Source organism: Pelodiscus sinensis, chromosome 2 (genome assembly GCF_049634645.1).
Source record: "Pelodiscus sinensis isolate JC-2024 chromosome 2, ASM4963464v1, whole genome shotgun sequence".
Lineage (NCBI taxonomy): Eukaryota > Metazoa > Chordata > Testudines > Trionychidae > Pelodiscus > Pelodiscus sinensis.
Window position 1 is genome coordinate 213,632,691 of NC_134712.1, and position 13,559 is coordinate 213,646,249.

Sequence of the window (13,559 nt, forward strand, 5' to 3'; positions counted from 1 at the left end):
GCCGTGGCAGCGTTTCCAAGGCGTAGCACATTAGGAGCCTGGGATCAGCTGGAAACTCCAGCTGATCCCCAGCTCTGCTTGTGCTGCCCCTTTGAAGCACTTCAAAGGAGCAGCGCAGCATTAACGCCTGCAATTAACATGTTAAAAAATTAATGTGTTAATCCTGTCCTGCATTAATTGCAGCCGTTAATCCAGGTCAATTGACAGCCGTAGTTAATTGGTTAATGTTAAGTCACATTGGAACTGCTGCCAGTTTTCAGCGACCTCCAGAGCAGCCTCTGTTCACAGCAGGCTGGACTCCCCACAGAGAGAGGCTGCTTCAGAGACTGGTGCAGTCCCTGCCTATGGCACCCATGGGTCTCGAATCCTGGATCTCATCTTGAATCAAGGTTGGCCCCTTAGTGCTGCAGTGTCATGAGACACTAGGTCTGGGGCCTGGGTTAATGCAATTGCAGTATAGTTGCATGGCGGGGGAATGAAGGGGGGTTGTTCTGTGGGGCCCAAACCCATCCCAGTTTATAGAGAACAGTGGGAGGATTTGAGGGGTCAAGTGACACCCCTTTACAGGCAGTCCCCGAGTTACGCGGATCCGACTTATGTCGGATCCGCAGTTACGAACGAGGCTTTCTTGCCCCGGAGGATGGGAGCGGCGGGATGCCCAGATGCGCCGCGGTCCCGCCGCCCACATCCTCTGGGGCGAGAAAAGCTGCTCCGCGTCTCCCTGGTCTGCTGGGGGGGGAAGCCTCCCCCAGCACACCAGGGAGACAGGGAGCAAAGCCTCGGAGGATGCGGGCGGGACCGCGGCGCGTCTCGGCAGTCCCGCCACCCGTGTCTCCCTGGTCTGCTGGGGGGGGGGAGCGCGCAGCTAGTGCGTGCCCCCCAGCCCCAGCAGACCAGGCTTTTCTCGCCGACGACGCCTGGGGTAGAGCAGCTGGGGCGCTGCCGGGTTGGTCCCGCAGCGCCGCTCCTCGGCGCTACTGGACCAACCCGGCAGCATCCCAGCTGCTCTGCCCCAGGCGTCCGCAAGTCAGCTGCTGCTGAAACTGACCAGCGGCTGACTACAGGAAGCCCGAGGCAGAGTTGCTCTGCCCCGGCTTCCTGGAATCAGCCGCTGATCAGTTTCAGCAGCGGCTGACTTGGGGACACCTGGGGTAGAGCAGCTGGGGTGCTGCCGGGTTGGTCCCCGCAGCGCTGAGGTGCGGCGCTGCGGGGACCTACCCGGCAGCGCCCCAGCTGCTCTGTCCCAGGTGTCCAAATTCAGCTGCTGTTGAAACTGATCAGTGGCTGATTCCAGGAAGCCCAGGGCAGAGCAACTCTGCCTCGGGCTTCCTGTAGTCAGCTGCTGGTCAGTTTCAGCAGCGGCTGAATCTGGACGTCAGTTCCGACTTACATACAAATTCAACTTAAGAACAAACCTACAGTCCCTATCTTGTACGTAACCCGGGGACTGCCTGTACTTTGTCATGTGTCTACCTTAACCCCACAAATACTACCAGGAGTGGGACTTCCTGTGACAGGTAGGCAGGGCCTAAGGGTTCAGGGTCTGACTAATGTGACCCCATTTTTGGTTCAGAAAAAATGGTCACCATACTTTTATCTGTCCCATAGATTTCCGAAAGGACTCTCTTATCTCCCAATGCATGTCTACTCTGCAATGGTAGGGTGTTTTGTTTAAGGTTCTTAGGAAGAGCGTTCTTCACACAAATTATCTACAGGTTCTGCAGAGCAGCATTTTATTCCTTGATTCTCCACAGGCATATGAGAGAGAGCATTGTCTTTGCATACTGCAGAGCAAGGACCAAAATGGTGTATTTTATAAAATAATCATGTGAACTGCTAGATAAAATATCTCAGAGCAATTTGTTAGCATTCTAACCCAGAACAAACATATCAGCTTTGAAATGTAAGCCCTTTTATACAGTAAATGATTTCTGGTCAAGATTCTGTTGTAAGTCATATCATTCTGTGCTGAGACCATTATGTGAATTTTAATTATTTTCACCTTCTCTTTAGGACAGCACAAAAAAGAAAAAATCAAGGGAAGAACATGAAAGAGAAAAGGTAAAAGTAGATTTTTATTTTTCACGTTTCTCAAAACTGAATTTTATGCAAACATAGACAAAGGACCACATTTTTAGATAGACAAAAATGTTGTATGTATGGCAGTAACGAACCTATATTTGTACATCCGAGGCCAAATTTTTAAAGGTCCTCAGCTTCTATTTAAATAAATGCTGCCACTGGGAGCTGATGGCTGCTGAGCTGTAATGAAGATCTGGTCCCAGCTGATGAATGCAAAAATTGCTCGTTATGTTGAAATTTGCAGACTTATTCAAGCAAATAGGATTAATTCAAGGACAAATGACTGGCTTTCTGGTGGCCTTTCCTCTCTTTTTGTTGTTGTTGTTTGTTTGTTGTGTTGTTTCTTATGTAAACCTTCTGCCAGGTGGAGCCAGAAACAGCAAAGGCCAGTTTCAATATCTAGGTATTCCTTTCCATCTATCCTACACAGAATTGACTCAAGCCTCCACCCAATAACCTGGAAAATTCACACCCCGCCCCCCGGTGCCTCTGAAAGGAATGCTTCCCCACTTTGCAAGCACAGACTCTGAGCAAAGAAAATGTACTTTTAATAAAAGGGAGGAAATTAGTTTGGCATTAATTTTGGAAAACACAGAGTTCATAAACAAAAGTAATAGTCCCATCCCAAGTAGGTTGGGCAATATCCTTTTCCTCTTAGGTTCTTAAGTCCAGCAATCTAAATGTCCCTTTCACATGCTCAGCACTTCTCTGCACCCTACTCACAGTGACTGTTCTTGGTCAGAGCAGATCCAGAGTTCAGAGGTGCATCTGCAGAGTGCATCTCCCATCCTAAGTGGAGGGAGGTAAAGAGGCATCTTATTCACCCTGCTGGTTACTTGCCATCTGCCTGCTCAGTGCTTTCCCCTGCCGTCCCGTTGGCTGCTTGTTGCACCTCTCTGACGCCGCCCTTCTGGCTCTCACTATCCACTGTCATCCACTTCTTGGCTCTGACTTTTACCCATCAGTGTCAAGTGATTTCAGCTTCCAGTGATTTCAAGTTAGCAAGCAGGGTAGAAGAAGCACAACTCCAACACAATTAGCATAACAAAAAGGGTGCCTAATGATGCCCATTTAGCTCTGTTCTTTGAACAGTTGGGAGGAACAGGTCAAACCAGACCAGGCAAGGGGAAGCTATTATAGCCTCCTGTCTAAAATAACCTTCCCTCACCCCTTACCTCTCAGAGAGCTGACTCCCTGCATTAGCAAAATTATTTCTGCTAACTGTGGGTCCTTTCATTTGGAACAATTTAAATTACAAATATTGGTAATGATATTTTAGCTATCCCTACATTTCATACAAATATATATAATATGTAGTATCTTGAACATTAGTGGGCAAAACCCACAGATGAGCAGAGGAAGTAGGTTTTACCCATAGAAGTATTGATTTGTGTGTGTGTGTGTGTGTGTGTGTGTGTGTGTGTAGTTAGTTAGTTAGTTAGTTTAGTTAGTCTCAAAGATTAGAGCCACAAGATTACTCATTTTTAAAGTTGCAGACTAACACGGTTCTCCCTCCGTATTCACATAGATACACATCCAGGGGTTTCTCTCCCATTCCAACTAGCTGAAATAGAAGCATTCCTTCAGATCCTGCTTACATCTAATTTGTGATGAGGATTGTGAGTTCACCTTTTTAGCTCTGGCCACCAGAGAGGAGATGTCTGTCTTCTGGTATCTCGGTGTCAGCTCCCCAACACTACCAGCCCTTCAACCACTCAGCGCACTCCTCTGGCCTTATATTAGTCCTTCCTTCGTGGGTCAGGTTTACAGTAGGAGCACCTCAGTCTCCAAATTCCTTTGAATTGTTTCCCTGTGATATCCAGCCCTACCACTGACTACTTTGAGAATTTCTAGATCCTCTGCCACAAAGATAAAGCATACCCCAGTTTAACAACATTAGCATAAACTACTGCTTCTGTAAATGACACAGCACATGTGAGGACTTAAAATAAAACAGAATAAAGATTTAAAGAGAAATGAGAGTGTGATGGAAATAAGTACTTAAAATACAAAACAAAATTATACACCACCACCCTGGCTCTACACTTATCAGTAGTTTTTGCCCTCCAAAGCACAGTACATTGGCTTCTCAAGAATTAGGATTCATGCATTTCTGTGTGTCAGGAGTTTACAGAGTGCCTTTTCCTACACTCTGTTATATTGAAAACAGATTTATTTCTAGTCACAGAAAGGGTGAACCCTTGCCTCATAGTTTCTTGTACCTTTTAAGTGGTTTTGATTGTTTCTCGTTGTCCCTAATGGTATTGACTCTACCACAATAGACTAGGGAGAGCTGATAATTCCTTTGTACTTGAGTGGATCAAGGAGAAACATAGGGACATGATTGTGTTAGCACAGGTGGCTAAAAGTCAGGCAGTGTAAACACTATTTACCATGACTTTTGCTGACACAAATCTCCCACTGGCTGTGTGCTACCAACAAAGTATAACAAATGACAAAGTTGTTGCTCAATCGCCAGTGTAAACTAAACCTAAGTTCTGCTCCACTGGGGGTATGTCTACACGATTCATAATCAATTAGCTGGTTAAATGTTCTGTTTAATCGGTTAACCACATAAATGGTTCTCCAGACATCTGAAGAAGTGGGTTGTGCCCTCAAAAGCTCATGATACCATACATGCTTTGTTAGTCTTTAAGGTGCTTTTAGACTATTTGTTGTTGTTTAAGTTTTTTTCATTTACATGGAGGTGGGCATGGTGTGGTAGGCCCAGCCCCAACTCCCGCTGCAGGCAAGGGCTGTTCCGGCCAGGCCAAGCCAGTGTCAAGCAGGGGGCTGCACCAGCCCAGCCAGGCTGCCAGTTAAACGTGACTGTTAAGTGTCACCTGGTAAGGGCGATGCTAAGCCATTCACATTCCTTGTAGGGTGGTTAAACACCCATGAATGACAAAAGTTTTGTCAATCAAAATGCAGGTGAACACATACCTCAAATCCTTAGACTATACTTTCAGTATAAATGCATTATTCCTTAAATACATGATTAATACATTAATCTATAAATACATCTCTCAATGATTGAGTCTTGACAAATTATGAGCTTTCTGTAGATACCTTCCGTGTTACTCTTTATGGATAAATATCCTGTAAGATGTGTTTGCTGTAGTGGATTTGTCAGGTCTGAGGAGAGCTGTTTACAAAGAACCTAGGATCCTTTGCCAACAGGTCTCTGTGTTGCACTCACCACCAATCAGGCTTTGTGTGTACTACACAGCTTTTAGTAACACGGCTGTGTTGCTAAGTTGGGCTGTATAATTGCTGTTTGTCTGCACTTCTGCTGACAAAATACTTTCACCCACTAACGCAGGGTTCACATTATTGATAGGAAAGCACTTGTGCAGACAACTAGTCATTTACACTGCCACTTGCTAGTGCAAAATATTTGTCTTTTGCTGGGGCTGGAGCTTTTTTAAATGCCTGTGAAGGACAAAAATGTTGTCATTCAGTTTGGTTAGGCTTATGCTGCAACACATCTCCATTTTCTCTTATTTCAGTACCTGTCATCCCGGCTGTTTCACTTGCAGTACCATTTCTTCAGTACCTATAGAATCTACTCTATCTCCTTATTTCATTAGATGGAAGTAACCAACACTACTGAGTCTCTGAGCCACCATAGAGGAGTATAGAGAGCAAATGATCATCCTTTTCACTTCCTAGCCCTTAGCAAGGGATCTTCCTTTCCCCTTCCTGATTTGGAAGAGGTGGGTGAAAGGAGGAAGCTTTGCAAAATTCCATTTGTCTGACCCAGTGCAAATATAAATTTGGCCTGGACATGTATGACCAGTGTTATCAATTTCGGAAGGATCTCAACTTTATTTTTAAAATACATTTTTAAAACTTAATATTATAGCTGCAGGCTGGTATTGAACTGCTGCAGTTCGCAGTTGGGTCTCTGGGGGAATTGTACTTTTGGTAGTAGCACAAGCAGAAGAGCTTATTCTGTACAGTATACAGTAAAACTCTGATGGTCCGGCATCTGATGGTCCGGCACTCCTGATGGTCCGGCACCATCAGGAATCCGGAAGTGCTCCGGGCAGCCGGACCATTGGAGCTGCTCTGCCCCCAACTTTCCCGATTCAGCCGCTGCTAAAACTGACCAGCGGCTGAATCGGGGAAGCTGGGGGCAGAGCAGCTGGAGTGCTGCCAGGTAGGTCCTGTGGCGCTGCCCCTCGGGGCTGCGGGACCAACCGGGCAGCACCCCAGCTGTCCCCGATTCAGCTGCTGTTGAAACTGACCAGCGGTTGACTCCAGGAAGCCCGGGGCAGAGCAGCTCTGCCTCGGGCTTCCTGGAGTCAGCCATGGATCAGTTTCAACAGCGGCTGACTTGTGGACACCTGGGGAAGAGCAGCTGGGTGCTCCTGGGTTGGTCCAGTAGCGCCGAGGAGCGGCGCTGCCGGACCAACCTGACAGCACCCCAGCTGCTGTGCCCCAGGCGTCCCCAAGAGCAGCTGGGGTACTGCCAGGTTGGTCTCGCCGCGCCAAGGCAGAACTCCAGCTGCTCTGCTGTAGGCGTCCCCGATTCAGCCGCTGCTGAAACTGACCAGCAGCGGTTGAATCAGGGACGCCTGGGGCAGAGCCGGACTATCGGAAGGGGGGGGCTGTGAGGGGTCTGGGGCCAGACCCTTCATAGCTCCCCCTTCCGATAGTCCGGCATATTTGATAATCCGGCACCCCTTGGGTCCTAAAGGTGCCGGATTATCAGAAGTTTACTGTACATACATATTTATTTAAATGTACTAAATAGTTTGCATCTCACTTTCATTTGAATTTGTGCAACATATTATATTTTAAATTATTATTATACTATATCATTTGTATTTTAAGTATTTTTAAATATATAGCAATATTTCCACTATCAGACCTTTTGTTGGTTTTTAAGTTTATATAAGTGTAGTAATTATGCAATGAAACTAAGCAGTATCAAAAAATTCATGTCTACTAGGAATCTCTTGAGGATTTTTAAAGGGTGGCATTGATTACTGCATTCAGTTTCTTGGTGCTGATGCATAATTATTTGAGTTGTTCAAAATGTGTTTTAATAACATCAAGAATATTTGGCATTTATATTCTAGATATACTTAATTATGCCTGTATGGGGGAGGGTAGAGGACTAAATAACTTCTTTTCTACCCCTCATATCTATGATTACATAATTTAAATGAAACATTGAAGTTGCAATCTTTGTTGTAGTATTTTGAAGGCTGTACTTTTCCAACAAACACAATGCTTATCTGTTTTATTTTGTGTAGGACAACAAAAGCCTTAGTAGGAAAAGGAAGAAAATTGATCGTACTAATGGACCTTTATCATCTGAATCCTTATCAGAATCAGATCCTACAGAGGAGGTTAGTATGAGAATATAACCTAGATTTCAAATTTTTAAAAAGTATATTTGGTAAATTAAATATGCATAAACGACACCAATCTTTTTAATAAGACTCTTGCAATTTGTTAGAACATTTTCCACTTAATGATTAATTTGAATTATTTTGTTAATATTACAACTGCTTCTGAATACCACAATATTCACTAGCATCCCATTATATGCTTGACATATTGATGGTTTATGGGATTGTCATTTCATTAGTGTGTGAAGAAAGATGGGGTATTTCCATCTCACTTCAACTGTTATTTACCACTGAACACTGATTACATTTACAATGTTTGTTTTTTAAATCAAGAGGTTCTATCTGACTTTAGACCCAGTACTAATATTGAGATCCTTTTCATCAGGGTGGATTCTTTTAAATCAACTACTTGTAGTAACTGATTTTAAATATGATTTATGTCAGCAAGCAGGAAACCTTGATTTTAATAGTTTTCACTATTTTGCTTTTGTACTTCCTATTTTCTTAGTTTTATTTTTGTTACTTGATGACCATTAAAACATGCTGATTTACACCTAATTTAGCCTTTACACTAAGGCTATATCTACATTACGAGTTTTTGCCAGAAGAGGCAATGCCAATGAAGTGCTGATTAGCATACTGTCACACTTTATTTGCATCCTCCGATGCCTTTTGCACAAGAGGTTTTTGCGCAAAAAGGCATCGGAGGAGATTATGCAAATGAAGTGTGACAATATGCTAATCAGCGCTTCATTGGCATATCCTCTTCTGGCAAAAACTCGTAGTGTAGACATAGCCTAAGTGTGGTGCCTCTTAGGATATACTATAGTGATACACATTTATTAAAGCAGTTATGTAGCTTACCTTTCATTTATTGGAATCTTAATTTTTACATTTTTATTATTATTAACAAAAATAGTGAATGAGGCACTTACTAGATAGATGTTGGTTAATATTGATTCTTTTAATCAAAACGTGTTTTGTACTTAAAACTGATGTATTAAACAATGGAAATATCAGTAGTTAGTGATTTGTTTCTGGACAATGTGCCCTTTATTATTGTAGAACTAGTAGATCTCATCCTCTCAATCTTAGCTTTTATTCAGAGCTTGGAAGAGGAGAGCAAGCTTTTTCAACTCCCAGCTGGTTTCTTAACTTTGAATCAACAGTTCTTTGAAATGAAATAAACTGAAAGGACAAAAATATTCTCTTTGCACTTGCAGAAGTGGCTACCACTGTCAAAAGCTGGTTTAGCATTTCAGGAAATTCTAGTTCCAGGTACTTAGTGATTTTCCTCCTGTTCAGTTAGTATGACTGTCTTTCAAACTTCAGCAGAAAGTGTGTACTGCTTAATAATAATATTTTTAATTTAAATAATTTTGATAGGTTATAGTAAGTTTAGTCCAAAATAGGTTGTCATAATTTCAGAAGTAAATTTCAAATTCAGTTTTTCAAAATATAAACCTGTATTTAATTTAAAATTTAAATTTTGATTTTATTTAAATTGTCGGTTTTATCTACCATGTTTTCCATATAGAATGTCAGACTATGCTTGCATCTACATGATAATTCCCTGCAATGCTATATCTTATAAGTAGAGAGACAATTGTTTCCTTGAAAGTACTCAGCACTTTTTATTTCCAACCCCATCAGTTACTGGGTAGAGTGATTTGCAGAAAATAGCACGGTTATGCCAATGTATTTCTTTACATTGTTATAACATTGTATGCTGTACCATTTTTTGCCGTCATGTTTTATAACCAAAGCTAAATCTTTTACTTACAAGGTATGTTTGAAAATATTGTTCTGCCATAAAATCTTATTAATTTTTTTTTAGGTACAAGCGAAAAAGAAAAAAAACAGTGAAGAAAGAGAGAAAGTAACAGCAAGTATCATTCTTATTATTAATTTAGAAAATGTATTAACTACATGAGAAATTAGCATGTACTTCTGTAGTGTTGGACAATACCCTTTACAAAGTTGAACATTTTATGGAAAACTCTACTCTCAAATACCCAATTGTAAATTAAGAATAACTCAATTTATTTCTGGAAGCTCCTTGGCTTTTACCTCAGTGCACCCGAGAACAGAATTTGGTGCTTTATTCAGGGCTATCCCTACTGATACACAAAACACCCCAAATGTCATGATGTCCTATGCAGCCATGTGCTGCATATGGGCTCCAGTGGCCCCAGACCTATCCTTCCCCCTCAACTCTCCTGCAGACCCTGCTCTGCTCACCAGGTGGCAGTGAGCAGCATGAGCGCAGGCTGGAGTTCTCAAAAGGAACACGGGGCAACCTGGCAGCTGGTGAGAAGCGATGGTTTACTCTTCAAAACACCACTTCTCTCTGACTGCCTGCACTATTACCCTCTGCTCCTCCTGAGTCCTTTGCCGCCACCTCCCCCTCCGCCCTTCCATTTCCACCCATACTTCCCACTCTCTCCCTGAGGCTGGAGGTGAGACTCCCTGGCTTGCCTTGCTCATGCTGCCTACTCTCCTGGACCAGACAGATCAGCCACCATTGCAGCAAGTGGTGTCTGGTCTGGGAGAGTTGGCAAACGCTGTGTCCTCAAAGCCTCTGCCCCTGCAGCTCTCCTCCCACAGATTGTCTGCTCCCCTCTCAGCAGGAGGGTTACCAATGCTGGGCTTTCTATTCTGCCTGACTAAAGATAAAAGGGTTGTCCTGTTAGCCTATGTGTTTCTGAATGTAGAGTATTAAATTTAGGTCCTAATCCTGCAGCCTTTCTTTGACTGTATAAGGGTTTTCACAATTGAGCTCTTACATTTTTTCAAATTAAACGAGGCATAAGTTGTGGAAACTGGAGCCTAATACAGCTTATTTTACTTTTTCTGGAATGGGGAAATATAACTAAAATGTGATTACATAGGGCTTCCTATCCAGTTCTTTCACAAATATGCAAAATGTCATTTGCATCTCAAGCCCCCATTTATCTTAATGATGTCTCAAAAATTCATCCAGTGTTTGTGTGACTTAAAAGATTGGGAAGCACAATAGAGACGATGGCTATTCCAGATCTCTTTCCAGATCAAAAAAGAACTAACTTTAAAAATAGTGATAGAAATGTAGCCATGTTAGTCTGGTGTAGCTGAAACAAAAAACAGGACTATGTAGCCTCTAATATCACCTCTAATATCATTAGCTCTCAGATATTTACCTCGCCCCCCCCCCCCATCCGCCTTCTGTTCTGAAATTTGATTTGTCCTTTTCATATGTGTTCATTTTTTTAATTGTATCCTTTGGTATATATGGTTGTGACAATTTTCTTCCACTATTTGATCTCAGGAAGTGGGTCGGGCCCACGAAAGCTCATCACCTAATAAACCATCTTGTTAGTCTTTAAAGTGCTACATAGTCCTGTTTTTTGTTTTAACTTTAAAAAATCATTCATAGTATTTTTATTATGTTTTATACGATATAACTATGCTAGTAATCTTATCTGAAATATTTTGGACAAGCACCCTTTCAAAGTTCTTATACCACTTCCTTAACTGACTTTTAATAGATGTGTTTTGGCTTATGAAGTAACTGACATTATTGAACTGTTTTAAAGGATAAAACAAAAAAGAGAAAGAAGCACAAGAAACATGGGAAAAAGAAGAAAAAGAAGACAGCTGGTTCAAGTTCAGATTCAGAATAACACTTAAAAATCAAACCTGTCCCTTCAACAAAAGTGCAATGACTAAAGGAAACTTCAACTGTGAAAATTATCACAAACGTTACCACACTGCATGAGTTTTCCTGTATTTTAGAACTATTACTAGACTTTCAGTAGCCAGCCAGGTGCCACTGTGCTCAAAAAGTCCATTATTGTTGCCTGCTGCTTAATACCCAGGGTACAGTTTTTTTAAAAAATTACAGTAGCCAGTGTTAATTTAAAATCATAAGAGAGGGTGGTCCAGCTAATCTGTTAAATATTAGGGAATAGAATGCAACCCCTTTTAGGTAATAAAAATAGTGTTTTAACAAGTTAATAATATAGCCTAATCTGCAGAAATAAATTCATCTTGAAGAGGAAAATAATGCAACAAGACTATTGATACTTGGTGACCACTAGTGCTGTTTATGAAATGGAAATAGAATAGTACCAATTTTAAGGGTTACTTTTGTAAAGGTATTTATGAAAATTTTGCCCTTTATTTTCTTTTGGAAGTGTTACCATTTTGGCTAGCTTAATTAGGGCAGTTTTGAGCCTTGCAAACTCTATTTTAACAGTACAACAGCTATATTTCCTACGGAGATCAGAACTGGTATCAGCAGGTTTTTCCTGAATAAACAATTCTGGGCCTCCAGCATGTACTACTTTAAGAGCAGTGACACTTTGCAGCATAACTTGACATCCAAAAATGTAAGACTTTACCTCCATTTCATTGAAATGATGCTGAATACTGTGCTATTAATATGCATTACATCTTTTAAATAATTTTGAGTTTAACTGAACATTTTTGACAAACACTGGTAGCTTTTTTCTTTTGCATTGCCATTGGAATATTTAGAATTATTTTGTATGTTTTGTACCATTTTTAAATAACATAGAGGTATTCAGTTGTAACTAGTGATTTTTTTTATGAATTATGTTCCAGGTGTGGAGTTCCATGTATGCATTTACTTTATTCTTAAAGTTCATTTGCTGTGATAAAATGCACACTTGATGAAAATATTTAGCATGTAAAAAGCAGGGTTTTGATATCTAACAGCTTCATATTGAAGCTGATTTTACTCTAAGCAACTTCAGTGGCAGGCCTGTTATGCAGATGTGTCTTGTTACATAAAACTACTGCCAGAATCTCAGTAAAAGATACTCTTTAAAAAGTTTGTCTTTGTATCTTTGTAATGTTGATGCATATTGACCTATTTTTCTTGCGCCTGCAGCTACTTCAATAACAAAAACAAAAGAAATTTGATAATTTAACAAAACGACCACAAAAATGAAAACTGTCCTTGGACTTCAGTTTTATACAAGTACATACTCTCATCTTCTCTCACTGTCTCAGTTGCTTGGTCTGCTGTTGCCTTTAAGGGATGTCCATGTTATTCTAAAATGTTCTGCTATAGAATCAACCAATAACCTGTGTCTCAATCCCATGAGTGCTAGTTACAAACTATCTTAACTACAATATTGAAGTGCAAAACAGTTTTCTGCTGCTTAAGAATGTTAGCACCTTTCTTAAACAATAATTTGCAAATCATAAACAGGAATTAAGAAGTGTAGTAATATTTTTGCTAGTCTTCAGTCAAATTGACTTCTATTTCAGGCAAGATCTTGAAAACATCCAAATTTTATTTTACAAAACTGACTTATTTACTACTAGATTAAAACTTGTTTAAATGGTTCTTGATGAATCCATCCGTGCTGCAGGTAGGTGAAATTGCTGCGTTTTAAGACCATTGCATTCTCATCATAGTTGTGAATAAATGTAAGACTTCCAGGCAGAATTAAATAATTTAAATCTGGTTTGATGCTTTGAAAAACTAATCTGAAAATTTATCCTATTGCAATTTTAGATTAAAATTTATAATTAACTAAATTATAAATGCTACCACTGGTAGGGAATCTTATTTGAATTTTATAAAACTGCTGTAGGCAAAACACAAAAAATAGAAAATGAAACACAAACACATGAGCAGGTATGTGAGTTTACTCACAAATAGTTCCATTTCTTTCACTGGAACTACCTAGGTGTTAAATTAAGTGTGCACATTAGTAGCAGGACTACTATGGCATATTTATTAAACATTTAGTGGTATGAAATCTTCACCATTTCAAAATCAAATTGCTTCAGTATTAACAATGAAAAAACATTATTTAGACTTTCAATATTTTAAAAGATTATATAGGTTGAACCTTTCTGGTCTAGAAACATCCGTGGTCCAACATAATTTTAGTTGGTCAGATGTCCATTTATCCTAGGTGTGGCCAAGTTTACCACTGTCCCATAAACTTGCTAGACAATATTGACCTTCCATGGTTCAGAAGATTCTCTGGTTCAGCACCAGTTAGGTCTCAAGAGTGCCAGACTAGAGAAGGTACTGAACTTTTAGATCAGCTACTTTTTTAAAAAACAGGAGCCTTAAATTATGTTCCTATGGAT

At 40.7% G+C, this 13,559-nt stretch overlaps 1 protein-coding gene across 4 annotated transcripts in view; it reads left to right on the top strand.

Moving 5' to 3' along the window:
* FAM133B (family with sequence similarity 133 member B) overlaps positions 1 to 12,279 on the top strand; it is a 32,193-nt gene extending 19,914 nt beyond the window's left edge. The window contains exons 8-11 of one of the 4 annotated variants that reach the window (XM_075922369.1): positions 2,014 to 2,061; positions 7,347 to 7,442; positions 9,283 to 9,334; positions 10,973 to 11,055. In XM_075922369.1, coding sequence (XP_075778484.1) covers positions 2,014 to 2,061; positions 7,347 to 7,442; positions 9,283 to 9,334; positions 10,973 to 10,995 — 219 coding nt within the window. In that variant the 3' untranslated portion in view covers positions 10,996 to 11,055. Of the gene's footprint in view, positions 1 to 2,013; positions 2,062 to 7,346; positions 7,443 to 9,282; positions 9,335 to 10,972 lie in introns of all 4 variants that reach the window. The other 3 variants (XM_075922370.1, XM_075922368.1, XM_075922367.1) reach the window with 3 other exon arrangements.
* Positions 12,280 to 13,559: the final 1,280 nt, after the last annotated feature.